Genomic DNA, 17441 nt, shown 5'->3' with positions numbered 1-17441 from the left:
TTTTACTAAAATACTAAATTTCCCAGTACCATCACTGGGGCTGTTGTTTCAAAGAAGCCAGGCGGCGAAGGAAATGACCGTCATTCTCCACAGCAGCATCATTGTATTCACTGTATAACACTGTTTGTCAGACGTTTAAGTAAATAAGGAAAGTCCAGTCATCTAAGCTTAAGTCATCTACATCCTGAGCGCAATTTCTGGGAACCGCTGCACCGTTTGCCCCAGTCAACAGGTGACTAAAGATGACCAACAGCCAAGCGCAACAAATATATACAATAGTAATGACTGAGTAAGGTTGAATAAACATCCACATAGATTTAGTTTTATTTATTTAATGTTGTCTGTTTTGAGGCTTTGGCTCAAACCTAGCAAACGGATACATGTATGCACCTTATTATATGACCAGAGCAACAGGATACAGCATTCGTTATGGGTGTAACCAAGAACTTCTGAATGAATCTTATTTGCTTGGGAAATTTGAGATATAATTGGTGCTATTTAAACCTTTTACTTGACTGAAACTGACTGACAGGTCTTAAAGGAAAAGTTCAACATTTTGGGAAAAATTCTTATTCAACTTCTAACAACAATGCTGGTCTTGTCGTCTTTGACGTCACCTGAGGTTGCCAGGTAACCAGCTGAGACTCCAGGAAGTTACTGCGCTCAGCCAAGAAACAGTCCGGCACATAACCCCCCCCCCCCGTATCATCTAATTGTTGGCAAGAAAGTGAATAAGCGTATTTCCCCTAATGTCAAACTGTTCATTTAATACAAGATCTAAGACTAACCAAGAAATACACAAGTGTTTAATGTTTCCTGATGGTGAAAAGGGTTTTTGCTGTCGAATGTCCATAAGGAAAACCAGTAGCACATTCTATACAATTTAAAATGATCCTCCTTTCCAAAAGAAACTTGGAGTGGATGAAGTGAGGTTAATTGCACAGGTTTCCTGCCTGCCAATCATGATTAAGCTGCAAGGACCAGGCCTGACCCACAGATGAATTGACAGCTTGCCTGCTTGCCAATAGCTGGAATTATGCTCGCAGATGAACAATGTGTTACCACTGAAGTTTAACTGCACAACGGCCTGCACACTCCGGTCTTCTCACACAGTGGGGGGTGAAGGGGGGTAGTAAAGAATTGTGTGCATGAGCGAGCAGCATGTGTTTGCATTTTGTGTGGGAAAGCGGAGCCTAAACTGGGTATTTTCTCAGACGGTCTGCACTGACGCAGAACCAACGACTGCCTGTTGAGCTCAGGCTAAAAGTGATTAATGTTAACTATAATACCCAACATTTTAAGATTTTATCCCGTCAGAATACACACTTAAGCTATGCCTTGTTTCTAAAAAGACTGTGCTGCATATTTTAAGCCATTGCAAATTGACTGGAGAGGGCCTACTGAGGCAGACTGTAAGAGTTGTAACTACCATACTCCCAGGAAGAAGAGGCCGGGGCACAGTGCAGGGATTTCCTTTTTTAGGCCCAAGGGATTACTGCGGTTTTGGGTAGGGTAGGGTGGGAGGGTGGGGGGTGAATACAAGCAACACAAACACACACACACAGGCACACACCAACATGCACATGCGTTCTCACTCTCTCTCTCACACACACACACACACACACACACACACACACACACACACACACACACACACACACACACACACACACACACACACACACACACACACACAGAGAGAGAGAGAGTAGAGGAATATCAACCTTGGAACACAATAGGACTCAGCATGAACAGAAGGGGAACACGGAGCAACACAAGGGGAACAGAAGTACCCGAGGTTTAAGACCACACACACAAGCTCGGACTGTCTGTACTACTTCAGACTAGTGAACATCAAGATACATATGCCCCAAGAAAAATAATGAATTTAAAATTACAATGCTGTAGAACTACTGTAGCCTGAAATAATTTAAAAGGCCTGATGTTATATAAAGATGATGATCGCATTTCGTTTTCACTCTGACCTACAATGACCGCGACAGTAGAATATGATTTCATTCCTTTCATACACATGTTAAAAGGCAACAGAATCACATAATGGAAGCACAACAATTATCTTAATGGGGAAACATGACTGCCCACTGTCCCAAATCAGACAAAGCTACTGGCCCTGCAATGTGCATTAAAAAGCTCTTGCTAGTTTTGTCTAGGTAATTTTTCTCATACTGAACAGTTACTCAGTGATTCAGTGACTCCCATTCTGACTGCTGTTGGATCAGTTTGGCCTTGACAATAGCTGCCAAACATTTTGGAAGTGATTCAACAGGAGACATCAGTACTTCATGCAAACTGCCCATGGTTGGAGGCTGTTCTCTATGGATGTTGCTTTCATGTTCATTCCAAAAGTGTGGGGTACGGTGGCCACTCCATTAATCTCATTTGCCCTTAATGTCCCTCAGACCATTTATGGACAATTCTAAAATAAAATGTTATATCTAATATTAAAGCAAGATTATGTAACTATTTTTCACAATATACACAACTACTCTTAATATTTGTTGGTTTTTTTCTCCTAATGTGACCAAGATACATACTGAGCAGTTAACAGTTTCATTTAACAGTAAAAAAATAAAACTTGTCCATGTTCACTGATATATATAATGGAGATACTGTTTCAAAATGCCATCAAACCTAGTTTGGCATTTCTACATAGAGAAGGGAATTGATGAGATTTTATTGATACCAATGTCATTATTGATTCTGCTTATCGGTCCGATTCTTTATGGCTTCCCCTAATGATTCTGTTTCCCATCAACGCAACTTCGTTATCATCTCTGACTCTGAACACAGCGTAGAACCAGAGTAGGAAAAAAGGCATGCATGTGAGCTAGCTGTCAATCATCATCTAAAATGGATGAAATGAGAGAATATTTGTACAGCGTTCATTTTCATTTAGGTAACAAAGTGCTGCTCAGTTGGGAGAGATCACTCGTGTGTAGAATGTCAAATACACGCCATCCCTGGAATTTAAACCCATGTTGCATAGAAAGAGTTTTGAGGATTTTGCTGGTGTCTCCAACATTGCTTGAAATTACCATTTTACAGACGTTACAACTGGCACTGTGGTCACCTTCCTTCGTGACACACTTTGCACTGTTTCCTCCTCTCCGCCGTGACAAGTTTCCACTAGTTTGGACGCACGAGTTTGTCAGAAAAATATGCTGGCATCGAAAATAGATTTGATAAGTTCGAAGGTACACGGCTCCAATGGTTCAGACAATTTGGAGCCGGTTCTCAAATGGAACAGGTTCTCCTATTTCTGTTCTACAATTTCTTGATGCTTATTGGCCGACATATACACCAGCACCTGTATGTGTAAAAAGCTAACATTGGTTGATATGTCTGCCAATTGTTCTTCAGGTCTGCTGCTACACATAAATATACTAATTCCCTTGGAAACAAATATACAGTGTTTTCCAGTGAAACACTGCCAAAGTTATTCCACCTGCAGATATCACACACCCAAAAAACCAAACCACAGCTGCAAAGCCTGAAGGTCTGAAGCATCAGCCCCGACTCTCCACACAGAGTTAACCTGACAATCCGCCTACACTGTCACTGTGGCTGGACCCAAAGGCTCATATTACAAAGTAAAGTACAACTTTCCCTGGAATTGAGGGAAGAAGGGAGAAAGATTTTCAGGCACAGAGGAGGTAAACAAGAAACCAAAATCATGTCAACACCTCTGTAAATGCATAGTGCACCTTAATGAAATTTAGAAACATATTAAATCAGTTATGACAGTGAGACAACATGACAGAGGGGCTCTTAGAGTCTCTTCTGTTATGAAACCATCATTAGCGCTTTGTGTGCTTAGTTGAAGTCCCTGTAAAGAAGGAGAAAGGGAGCGGGGGAAAATGAGAAATCCTCAATTTACTGATAAGCTGCCGAGTTAGAAATACTCTGACACTAAACAAGCTATCTGAATATAATTGCTTCTCAGTAGCGAAGGAAAGCGGCTGCGGTCTCTCTTAACCTCGGCTTTGTGCGTAATTGAGGCCAAAATGAGAAGCTTTAACTTTTTTAAAAATATGTATCTAAATTACTTTAATCTTAAAATGACACATCATAAAGTTCAGTCACTGACAGACCTTAGAAGACAACTTCAGGTATTAAAGGGCCAATATGCTGATTTTAAAGCAGAGTGATAATGTGTCTCTCCAATTCACTCCAATCCCCATTCCTCTGTAATCCATGTAAAATAAAATAACTTGAAATAGCTACATATTAGGCATGATTTTAAAAAAGTATAATAATAATAATAATCATCTGGATTTCTCTGAATAGGCCTTTTTCAGAGCAGAGATTTTCAGATTGTCTAAAAAGCACAGGTGTTACTGAAGCACTTGATTATAATGAAGCCACTGTTGTTCTAACTGGTAAGTCATGACAGTGTGACAGCGAGCCAGCACGCGCAATAGCAGGACCCTGAGAGTGAAGCAGCCTAATCGAATCCAGGCATTATTCATTTTCATATTTACACCTGTGCACCCTGCCATGTAAAAAAATGTCTGTCACTAGGCCATGATCTCAGAGCTGGGTGTGTGTGTGTGTGTGTATAATGTTACAAATAACCCTGTCAACATGTGGATTCTGAAAACATGTCTGGGACTAATCATGTTGTCTTCTGGTTGCACTAGGGTTGAGTGATAGGGACAAATGTTATGGGGTTTTTTTTAGTTTTTTTTTTTTAGGCTTAAATCAGCGGGAAAAAAACGAAAAAAAAAGATCAGACATCAATTCAGTCTAACCCTCATTCCTGCACATCCTACGGAAGGGAATTCTGCCTTTGCATAAGAAATGATTTAAGTTAGGCCAGATTATTGACAGAAAATACGTTTTTTTAATCAGTCTGTATGTGTTTTATTTTTCAACCAGTTTGGTCAATTTTTTTTTTTTTGTTTTAAGTTGTTTTAAAATGACAACTTTGTAAGGCACCATTAAAAAAAGAGGATGCCATATTCTATTTGCATATAACACTTATATGGGTCTACTTGAAACAACATGTACATAAATTATGTTTGCCCATTTTATGTCTATATTTGTTATCCTCTCCACAGAGAATCTTAAACATATGCTGAGCTCAGCCAAGATTTAACCATGAAACCATATCTGAGAGTCTTGTTATGGAGCAATACACAGACATCTCTCTCTCTCTCTCTCTCTCTCTCTCTCACACACACACACACACACACACACATGTGCCACCTCAGTTCCTGGGAGCAGCACAGAGGAGATTCTCCCAACATATCGCTCCCTTTGATTTTGTGGCTCATTACATTCTGCAGAAATGCTGTCCAGAATGGCTTCATGCAGAAACATGGCGGTGTTTATGGGGAGGGGGGCAGTGTGTGTGTGTGTGTGTGTGTGTGTGTGTGTGTGTGTGTGTGTGTGTGTGTGTGTGTGTGTGTTGTGTGTGTGTGTGTGTGTGTGTGTGTGTGTGTGTGTGTGTGTGTGTGTGTGTGTGTGTGTGTGCGCGTGGGAAGGCAAAGCAATCTTACCCACCCTCCACTTTTCTCTGGCAAACAAAATGATGGAAGAAGCCTGGAATGGCGCTCAGGACAGAGAGGGATACTATGCATTTAGTGGAAGGCAGAGGAGTACATTAGACAAGCTGTAGCTGTGACTTCTCTGCGGCACAAAAGCTGGGGTTGTTTTCGTGGCTCAGTTGCTGAAGACGCAAGTCACATATTGCTGTGATGTCCTGGGTATAAAACTAGCGTGGGACCTTTGTTGTCATTCTCATCTCCCTCTAGACTGTCAAATAAAGCAAATGAGGCACATGAAGAGAAAACAATAATCTGAATAAACAAACAAAAAGATAAATAATTAAAACCACTAAATTTGAATAACAAGGGTGGCACACATGGTTTGTATTATTGGAGTGTCCCTGCAGGAACACTCCCGTCCTGTTGCAAATGAAGAATCAACAAATAAAAGCGGAATACCGGGAATTTGGAAGATTGAGTAATGTCAAATGGGAATGACGTCTGCATAAGAGAAAACACACATTTACTGCTCAACAGCCCTTGATACAGTTTCTCTGGCACAACATCCCATGACAGAAACACACTCACGCGCACATGCACACCCCACGATAGACGCAGAGAGGAGGCTATGTCTCACCAGTGGCATGTTCACAGCAATTACAGACAAAGCTGAAGGAGGCAAGCAAAGAAGTAATGCTCCTGAGAACTCATGAGTTACCATGGAAACGTCAGCTTCTGAATTAATTTGCTGGAAAAGGGGAGCGCAAGAGATAGAGTCCAAATTGTAGCATCAACTACACAAACCCCCTCTCTACATACCCTGGACTGCCAGGAGAAAGCAGAGGCTGCAATTCCCAATGCGCCGAACCACTGTTACTGATGCTTGCAGCCACTAGTGCCGTACACACACACACACACACACACACACACACAGACACACACACACACACACACACACACACACACACACACACACACACACACACACACACACACACACACACACACACACACACACACACACACACACACACACACACACACACACCGTGCATTTATGTTTGGTGGACATTTTTATCTAGTACGCCATACGACAGCAGCATGAGCAAATACATTTTTAACACTGGCATAACTAGCAAGAATGAAACCCTATTTTCTGTTACGCCATAGCACAGCGTATGCAGTGAAGAAGGCACACATTCGCACTATCCTATTTGGAGGTGCAGCGCCGTGAATGCCAATCCTAAACAGCAATTTACCATCTAGGGTGACTTTGCTTCATCAGACCAAAAAAGCTGCCACACTGACGACACCATGCAGACATCTGCTGAAATGCACGGAACGCCATTTGCGCAAATAACGTCTTAAGAGATTTTGTCTTAAGATGACATTAAAATGGGTGTTAACAGGTTGATGCTCCGCGCCTTAAGATGTTTCCTTTTGACAAGTTATCATGCAAATCTCCATCTCAGCCAATGGGTTGTTCCATTCTTGTCTAAAAGCGGTGTTGAAAAGGAAGTCTAAGGCATAGAGATTTTTGGTTGTTGGAGTTCCCAATAGTTCGTGGAGCTCATAACCCTTGGTGAGCTATGATTGTCCCATTCAATTACAATTATAATTTCAATATCAATCATTTCCAAATCTGTGTCTGTTTGTTAGGTTCTACTTCTGAATCTTCACCGTCCCCCACTGAAACTTTAAATTGGATTCTTCTAAACCACAGCCTCATTTCCTTTGTGGTGTACGAAGTTTAAAAGTGCAGAAACACCCACATCAGTTACTTATTATGTTGTTTGACATCACTGATGCAACCCTCCTCAAGAATATGTATGACTGCCTTGATTCAAGGTCCTCCGTTGGCCACAACCAGAAGAGGCAAAATTATTCTTGACACGGCCAACCTCTACCCATTATCACGCATTTTAATGTCATCTAAACACAAAATCTCCGAGAAATTATTTGTGCAAATGGCGTTCCGTAAGTCAGATCTCCGTTTTTCACCTTTATTATAACCCATTATAATTCGTTTGTTGCATTCGCAACCAAAGTCAGTTCAGCTGCAGCAACAACATTCCCCAGTATATTAAGCCATCACTTACTCGTCATATTTAATGTGGTAAATTACGTCCTCTTCTCTCTCCTTGCTCTCTGTAGCTGCTGTAGAGTCTGTCTGAGAGGTGGAGGCTCCATTACTCTCCGAGTTTAACACAACATTATTCCTGTTACTGTCTATGGTTTGGCCCTGGCTGTGGGCCTGTCCCTGCTCGGCCTCCAGCTTTCCATTAGTCCTTTTTGGGGGCCGGCCCACCTTGCCCTTGGTGGGCGTTATCTGTCCTTTGGGAGCAAGTGTCACATTTTCAATGCAGGCCTCAAACCAGGCTCCGATGCTGACGTCTCTGCAGTCCACCAGCTCGTTAATCTGAGGAGACACAAAGACAGAAATAACACCTGGTCTCTTCTGATCCCATCTGTCTGTTGATTAAAGAAACACACTGGTGTCTTGGTATGTTTTAGCCCAATGCTACACATCACATACTTTAAATCAAAGTATTTCATAGACTACTGGATTCTTTAGATATTGTCCTCCCCTCGGCAGACAGTTCTTATAGCTGTTAGGTGTATAAATCAGTTTTCAGAAGATGCCTCCCAAGCATTGTGTTGCCTCTGTTTTAAGTTGTGTTATTTTTGCACAGTAACAGTGGTTAAAGCGTGGAGTACTGTCTAACCTGTTGTGTCTTTTTTCAAACTGTAGCATTATTGACAACAAGTGGATCTCTCATCTGAAGCAAGTTAAAAGAGAAACTCATTAAAATACTAATGTGAGTAATATCAGTTATGGGCAATTTGTAGCAAATGGGTAACATTAAAAAGAGTTTATTAATTAATTCTCCGCATGACATGTTTTTAACATTAAATGAGTTTTCATGATGTTAATCTTCAAATGCGTGGGTTTGAGATGCAGTCTCGAAATGAATTCCATCCATGGCACTGGTTGTGTCGGGTTGTGAATACTGTAGTCTGTGGTGAATGCTTAACGCCTGTAGAGGCATGTGACCTTGATATCCAGCGAAGTTGCACAATTTTCAACTCATCTACTTAGTTACAGTATTGATCTTCCTGCATGCTGGACTGGACTTTTGGCAACAAAAGGAGCCCAGTCCTACACATATAATTCTCAGACATGTGGGTCAGCCAGCCTGCAAAGCTCAGTAAAACACAGTAGAGCAGGGTAGAGTCGCACATTTATTAGCTTTGACTGTAGTCTATTTATAAATCTGTAACTTGGTTAGTGACAGGGTTTTAAAGACCTATTCCTTATGTGTGGTTTGGCATGTGCCTTCCTGGCAAGATGAGCCGCATGCTTCTGTGTGCGTGTCATTAGTCCTTATAAATTAAAGGGATTCAGAGAACCAGATCTATTGACAGGGAACTTAAATAGTGAGAACGGGAAGGGTGCATTTGGCCCCAACACATGCACTTTCACACAAGGACACGCATAAATACAAATAGGCTTCAGTTATTTTGGCTGGAAGACAATATCTACGCAGTCTGAAGAGCTACAGCACAACACAATGGGAGAGGAATGGAGGACTGCTGCTGAGTAGAAAAAAAAAAAGAAAAGAAAAAAATCACACGCACAGAAACCAATATCGTATTCATGTTTGCACTCACTCTATTGGCAGTGTAATGACAACAGCTGTATAGCATCAAATACTAGACATGCCTAGAGAAAAATATTAAGGTATAATCTAGTGTGAAAAATCATACACACTCCTTGTTTCATGTGAGCTAAATGATGCTACTGAGCCCTCCTTTTTTTTCAACATTAAATGCTGACATTCCATTGAATTCATATTTACGAGGTGGTTTGGAGTTTTCAACAGCAGTGAAGCATGAGACACATTTGGTTTGTAATTTCATTTAACATCCAAACAAATAGGAGTGCCCTGCCCAAGAATCTCTGCCAGTGACTTGGCTTGTATGTCATTAAATTCTCTGTAATTTAGCTGAGACCCAGACCAGCCAGTTTCATGCAAAATCTTGCAAATAGTAGTTACACTCTCATCCTCACCTTGTACACACCAATTCCTGGGTCGGCTAGTGTGTTTTTGCTGGATGTTGGGGGCTGGGTGTCCCGTACTGGACTGGGGGACTTGAACCCATTTTTGGTACTGGTTGAGTTACTGGTAGCGCTGGTGTCCGGCTTGGTTTCGTTAACGGTGCTGGTAGTGATGCTGCTGCTGTCATTGTCTATATTGGTGTTGGTTTCCATAGCAGCGGGGGAGACAGGAGCTGGGGAGTTGTGGCTTTCAGACCTGGAGTCAAGGGGGGGAGCTGAACTACAGGCAACACCCGAGGAGTCCTTGGGGGCGGGGCTATCTGGAGGGTCAGTCTGAGAGCGAATCAGCAGCTGGACGATGTCGTTGAGACCCACGTTATAGTCAAACAGTGTCTGGCCATCTTCCATCTAAAAAAAAAAATTAAAATCAAAAAATTAAAAAGCCACTGAAATATATGAACAGACATATACAGATGCAAAAGGCCATACTGTGTAGTATCATTATTCATTAATCCACTGATTATTTGTTAATCAATCGTCTAGTCCACAAGATGTCAAAAATAATGATATGATCCTAAATGTTGTCATATTGCTTATTTACTAATAACAATTAATCCCACAGGTCTTCAATTTGCAAAAATATTTAAAAAATCTAATCAATTAAATTTTGCTCAGAAATCTTTGGATAACTTCACTTTAACAACCGATTATGAAATGTTCTGTCAAGTCGTTGTTGCAGCAATGACTGCATCTTATTTTACCAGGTCCAAAGATAGTGTATTTGAACAATTACACATATGTCCAGACTGATATCCTCCTTCATTTCTTTTCACGCTAAATTCCTTTCCTAACAAACATCCATGAGTTATGAAATGAACACCACTGCGCCACGGAGTGCCCTCGCACAAATACACGAGGCTGCTGTCAAGGACAAACAAAGAACACATTAGACAGAGACAACATTGAGCACAGTGAGGGAAAACAACTGTGTGTTTTCGTGCACTCAAAAGAGGACATTAAAATACACACGCAGCACTTCAATAAATCTACATGCCTTTAAATCCACTAGAGGTTTTTAAGGATGTTGCTGAGGAGTCCACAGCAACATCTGTTGTCTGCTCTCAAATGAGCCAATGTTCAGCTACTGATTAAATACATTTGACTATAGGAGGTGAACTGTTACACCAGCTTTGCCTATTTTGAGTGTAGAAAAACATCACAGGACTGGTATGCTCTTGGCACTACTGATTATCCACGTACTAACTCGTTTACATATCCAGTACAATAGAAATGGAAGCTGGACTGCAGCTCCACTCGTATATATCCCACACCAGTTTCTCCAAGAAAAAATAAATAAAAGAAATGAATGCATGAATTAAAGTGATAGGAGATGTAGCTGGGGCAAAGAAATGACTGGGTTGCTATGACAACCAAAAGACAACCCCCACCCCCACCACCTCCATAAACCTGAATCATGTATACAATCTCTGTCGACACCACCACCATCATCATCACTGTGATCCTTTCAGGCTGTGCAGGGTTTGGGCATCAGAAAACGCTTCTTTCAACAAAAACCAAAAAAAAAAAAAAAAAAACAAGCTCCTGAAAAAAAAACAAAAAAAACAAAACGATGAGGGCCCATTACAAACCCATTTCTACTCTTTTACCGCAACCAATCTTCTGTTAAGTATACAGTACAGCTACTGCCTTAGGAACGGAGCTTATGGCGGACACGCCAACTCATTACAGACATCAGCTATTCATTTCAGCCCTCAACCCCACAAGCCCATTGTGCTGGAGAGACGAGCATGGCCGCCACTCTCGCTCTTGCTCACGCTCCCCTTCTCTTCTTCGTTATTTGACAGCGAGGAGGAGAGCGGTTGGAGGCGTAGCAGGAGAGCAGTAGAGGGAGCAAGCGCAATTTCCCCATCCCTCCCTGTTTTTAATAGTCTCATGAAATTTAGATCAGAGGAGCAGTGGTGCAAACACAGCCATACAGTGGTTGCTATACTCACCTGTCTGTCTGTCTGTCTGTCTGTCTGTGGTAGTCTATCTCAGCATTTCTTTGTCTATCTCCATGCCCAAGCTCAATCTTTGATTTAGTCTCAGTAATTGTCTATCCTCCACTCTCTGTCTTTTGCCACTTGATACTGCATTAAGAAAAGAAGCATCCTAAACAGACAATGATATAGCTGGTAGGACCTGCAGCAGGCAGCTGCAGGTTAGACTCAAGTATCGGAACAACATACAGCAGAATTCCTTTCGCCGAGCCAAACCTCATAAATGATATCTATGCTGATTGTACCCGCTTTCCACAGTGACTTCATTACCATCAGTGTGATCAGCGTCTGGCTGCGAGGTGTTACAGCCCTGACTTCAGTCGTATGTAGCTGATCCTCAAAACAAAGCACCGCCATCTAAACAAGCAATGCTTCATATATTAATGTAGGTCAAGAGCTCTTTGACAGAAATATCGGCATATTGACTATCTCTAGTGTGTAGCACGAATAACATCATCAAACACATGACATTTTCTCCATCATCATAAATAATGCAGCATAGAATAAAAAAAAAAAAAAAAAGAAACACATTGCTTCTGGTATCTTCATTATGTGACTCAGTGAAATGTCATTCAGTGTTCCAGAGGGAGACTTCAGTCTCGAGCACACATCATAACAAAGCTTTAGACAAACCGAAGACACTTAACTTTAAGATTTCTCAAAAGGCTTGAACAAATCAGAGTCAAAAATCCTTGGCATGGCAACAGTGTGTGTGTGCGTGCGTGCGTGTGTGTGTGTGTGTGTGTGTGTTTCGCATTGTTGAGAGGAATAGCGTAAAATTAACACCTCTCCACAAGGTTAATTTCTCTGCTGCATTTCGAAAGGTGGTCTTTTAAAGACTAATTTCTTATTGTAACAGGCACCAAAGTAAAATGTCAGAGAGAACATCAAACAAAGACAAGAGGAAGACCTGTGGCTGCTGTAAAAACATGCTGAACATCTAGACTGAGACCGATCTTGTCAGATTTTAAAAACGTACTGCCTTTTCTGTATCAGATTATATCATCAAAGAACAAATCTGCTTCTATTGTTTCAAATCTATGGCCAATAAAAGCCATTATGAAGCATAAACAGGGGGTGGAGATATATTTGGCTGATGCATTACATTTTATTATTGTGCCAACATGCTGTGACACAGTAACTTATTTAGAAGCTTTTAAAGCACTTAATGCAGAAATCATTTTGAAATTAAAGTACCTCAGCAATACCTACTTAGTATCTATGCCTGCATAACAATGATAGAATACATGAGAATAGAAGCCATTGAGTGGACCTGAAGTAATAAAGCAAGAAGTCATGGTGGCCAATTTAATATCAGCGCCCTAGTCCTAAAAAGAGCTTTTCAAGGTGTGAAACACAAGCTGGATCTGTACGGGCTGGTAGAGAGGAGATTTCCAAGCAGAGAAGAAATTTGCCTCTTCTGCTTAGACAGGCCACCCAAACCCCTTACTCCTACACGATTTCTTCCTCGCCCTTTTCTCCGCCCACAGCCAGTCATAGCAAAGAGCTGAGCAAAATAGGTCATATTTCCAAAAACAATGACATGGGATGTGTCTGCGTGCCTGCCATCTACTCAGCCTCCATCTTTGGTCTTTTATCCCCACGTTCTGCCCACAGTCATTCAATCTTTTTCCAAAAATTTCCACTGCTAATGAACACAAATAACCTGAAAGGCGACAAAGGTTGTTTTGTTTGTTGGTTTTTTTGCTCAATTCAATGCAGCTTTTGCGCCTGCCTTTATGCATGTATGCACTGTGTAATAACTTCCACAGGGAGCAGGTATGACAAAATTATGAATATGAATGCCATTTACTGTAAGCATGGTTTTGCATTATTAATGTAAATGCGACCATAACAAGACTCAATTACTAAATGATTTAAAGGCCCAGAAATCTGAGCTAAATTTATAAACATGATTGGGTTGGGCAATTCACTTTTTTGTTTGCTTGTTTTGATTTGATCATAACTGAAAATAGTTGCACTCCTCTGTTCCTCTAATTTTTTAGAAAGCATTGATAACATAGAGTTAATTATTGTGCAGTCTTACAATACATTTGAAAGAGACATGAGGTTGCAATCCTGCTTTTTTTAACTTGGTTATGAGTTGATCCTTTTGTTTACATTTAAATCAAAGATTGTGCTTTTCATTTTTAAACATGAACATGTGCAATTATTGACTCAAAACACCCAAACCCAAGAAACATGAGACAATTTTCAGGTATAATAGCCCAGGAACTCCTCTGGTAATCTGAACTAAAAAGAAAAAATAGTAGGGGTAACCCTACTGCTACAATGCAGGTGTTAGGGCTGACAGTTAAGAGATGGGACATTTGACCACTAAGCAAAGCTACAGCTAAGAGAAGGAGTGGCAGAACTGTGAAAACATGTGGGAGTGTTAGAAAGCCTGCAGTTGTAGACTAGGTTTAGTGCCTCTCTTTGTCTTTGCTCTTTGTCCAGCCTATCTGTCGAAGAAGGGTGTGACTGTGTACATGCATGGCTGCAGCCAACTCCGCTTCCCCCGAAACTGTCTATGAAATTCTGCAGCTTAGCAATACACAAAGAAAACCCATCAGTCGAGCAGCCACAACATCAATGCATGTATAATCAAATTGTAAAGATATCTAGGTCACAGCAACTATCTGTGCGAAAGGGGGCAGGCCAGTAAAGCTTTCCTACGGCCCAACAATAGGCAACAGCTAATTGCTAGGAGGAAACAGCCCAACTATTTTTGAAACATGTTGCTGTCTCCGTAGAACGAAAAAAAACAACAAATGAACTACAGCCTTATATTTGAAGCACACAGACATTACAAGCTGAGCTTTAAACCACTTAATGAACAGGCCAAACCTCTTATAAAATTAGTAAATGAGAAGCCTACAGTACAAGAGAGTGTAGGCGTTGAGCAGAAAGGCCGCACGGACAGTGGAAGGTGTGTGTGTGTGAGCCTGCTCGTGAGTGACATGAGACGTTGTTCAAAGTGAAACAGAGAGACAACGAGGAGTGCACAGGCAAAATGAAAAAACCCATTAAAAAAAAAAAACAAAACACTGACGCAAAGTTGTGTGGCTGCTTGCTGGCTTGAGACCCTTCCGACTCAAGGGCAAGCATGACTTTGAACTGGTGAGGCAGCGTGCGCAGTGAGCTGGAGGGAAAAACAAGACGCCATTTTGAAAAGGAATTAGACTGAGTTATTCTGCTACAAGTCTAAGTCCTAACAGAGCGCAGGCACCACTGCGTGCATGTAAGGGCACTAGCTAGTGTACGGTGCATGTCACTGGCTCATTCCTTGCATTACTAAACACATGGAAATCCCCTAATCAACCCTCCCCACTTATTTTCCGGTGAAATGAAAGAAACACAGGATTTACTACATGGGCCTAGCCTTTGCAACCACAGCTCCGACAGTCCAGGAGAACTCCAGCATAACAGCTGATTAATTGTTAATAAAGCAAAAGGGGGAGTCTTGCTTTGTGCTTTGTGACTATGGTGTTTTATCACACAAGTTACACAAGTTGGCTGATTTTAGGAAAAAAGTGCTCAGAGCATTGAAATTAACTTATTAGTAAAACGGAGCATTGGTGCAATAGGTGCACCAACTGTGCTACCCAATATCTCCCATCTCCTCTCATTACAATGCTGTGCCATTATTAGGTTTGCCAACTACAACAAAAACATGTGCACCACTCTAAACAGTTCTTATTTTCATCCTCTCTTTTCCTCCGTCCTGCAGTATATACATCACACACAAACAGAGAAGAAGATGTACCCGTCATAGCCTGCGTGACTCAGAATCTAATATCTGCTAGGCTTCATGATCATTAACTTACACAACAGGAAGTAGGTTAGACAACTTGAAAATGCATAAGAACAGTTCTAAAGGAATTTTGTGGCCTATAACACGGCCTGACTCACATGAATGAAGGAAGAGTATGACAAAATGTAAACAATGTGAGATCAACACCATCATGTATGCCGTTTGCATTCCCGAGGGCTTATTTGCCTGGCTGAGTCATACTGTGTTAATATCAGCTTTGTAATGTTGATGCTAAAATACTAAATAAATCATGGCGCCAGTGTCCTGTCGGCAGTAAGCATCTTCTGCTTATTACTGACAGAAGAACATCAGGTAGCGTCATACATTTTGATATACTGTGGGTCAGTCTTTCTACCTTTTATATTGTGATTCTTTTATATACAGTATGTTAATATATTTGAACAAACTGAACATAAAACAGTGGAAACAGACTGCTCTGTCTGTCAAAATTTGATTATTACAGCTCTACACCTTAGGGCTCAGGATATACATTTTCCAAATATTGACTGCATCTACTACTTTAAAAGTTGCCGTTACAATGGGAGTTTTTGTGTGTGTGTGGTAGACCATAAAATATGCCCGTGTGTGTTTAAAAAAGTAAACCACAGGCGGTAAGGCTGCGCGCTGCATGCGACCATCCGCCATGACACACACAAACACGTGTCCATCTCAGGCAGCAGCTTACAGTTCTCACACCTGCTGGTATTTAATGACATTAAACTTTTCTCAGTTTCTGTATATTAGAGAGAAGGTCCACCAACATCTGTTCACAATAAGATATGAATCATCACATTTACAACACTACATGATTTAACAGTGTGTGGAATTGCCATCCCCTCAGGACACTGACTAAATATTCCAGCCTCGTATTAGCCTTAAGACTCAAGATGCATTGTTTTAGTCTCGTTTTTGAACAATTATTGTAGTTTTTGCACAAGTTTCCCAAAGATAAGGTGACATTATAGTGCTGGCCCAAAAGTATTTTTCCTTGAGTGCTGCTTGTCATATATATTACAAGTTTTGATAAATTTTATAGGATATAGAATGATATTAATGTTAAAATTGTGAGAGTTCCAGTATCTAGCAATAACGGTATTTTCTGACTGAAAGCCATGTACATAAAATTTTTATGAAGGCAATATGATCCAGTGTATGTTGCCTGTTCAATATCATAAAAAGGTGGGATGTGCAATATGGATGATATTAGTACAGTAATTTTTATCAAAGTATTACCATGATATCAATATTACAGTATTGACTTAGTATTCAAATGATGATATTATGTTGATCACATTTTCAAAAACATTATATCGGTATTTATTTATGAACATTTGCACGCTGTGATAGAAACTCTTACAACATCATTCAGACACAACAAGTGCAAAACATCAAGATCTTAATATGAGGAATTTGTTATGATACAATTATGTGGGTAGATAAGTGCTTATAGGAGCTTAGGCATAAAGTGCAGGCTGCATTATTGACCCAAATCCAAACAACAAACAATTGTTGGTAGCATGGAATCAGAGAGGATATCTAAATAATGTGTGCTACGTACCTCATTTTTGATAAGAGTTAAAAGTGAATTGAAACAGAAAGATAATAAGATGTTTGCTGGATACATCAAGTTGATTATAGTATTACTGATGTTAATATCTATTTGAAAGGATTGAAAAATAATGAACTACAGCCTTGCAAACCAAAATCATATGGTGCTGAAGTAAGGCTTAGTGTCTGGAAACAGTCCTGGATTAAATACAAAAATCAGATACATGTGCACTACTGAACTTACTGGCCATGTGAAGATAGGTGGGCATCTTTTACGGCAGACAGTCCTGTCTCTCATCACTGCACAGTGTGCATACTGTAGTGACACCAAAGTGTGAACTCAACTACACTTGCTTTTAGATGTCAGGGCACGTGGAGCCACGAGTCCCCTCCTCCCACAAATTATCATTAATATCATCATCATAACACACCACACGCACGAGCCTGAT

At 40.8% G+C, this 17441-nt stretch overlaps 1 protein-coding gene across 1 annotated transcript in view; it reads right to left on the bottom strand.

The window, feature by feature from the left end:
* LOC130186363 (E3 ubiquitin-protein ligase UHRF2-like) overlaps window positions 1-17441 on the bottom strand; it is a 31062-nt gene that overhangs the window by 12763 nt on the left and 858 nt on the right. The window contains exons 2-3 of the mRNA XM_056403446.1: window positions 9583-9978; window positions 7610-7929 (exon numbers count right to left, since the gene is read on the bottom strand). Coding sequence (XP_056259421.1) covers window positions 7610-7929; window positions 9583-9978 — 716 coding nt within the window. The remainder of the gene's footprint in view (window positions 1-7609; window positions 7930-9582; window positions 9979-17441) is intronic.

The sequence above is a fragment of the Seriola aureovittata genome, chromosome 18 (genome assembly GCF_021018895.1).
Source record: "Seriola aureovittata isolate HTS-2021-v1 ecotype China chromosome 18, ASM2101889v1, whole genome shotgun sequence".
NCBI lineage: Eukaryota > Metazoa > Chordata > Actinopteri > Carangiformes > Carangidae > Seriola > Seriola aureovittata.
This window is presented reverse-complemented; position numbering and strand designations above follow the sequence as displayed.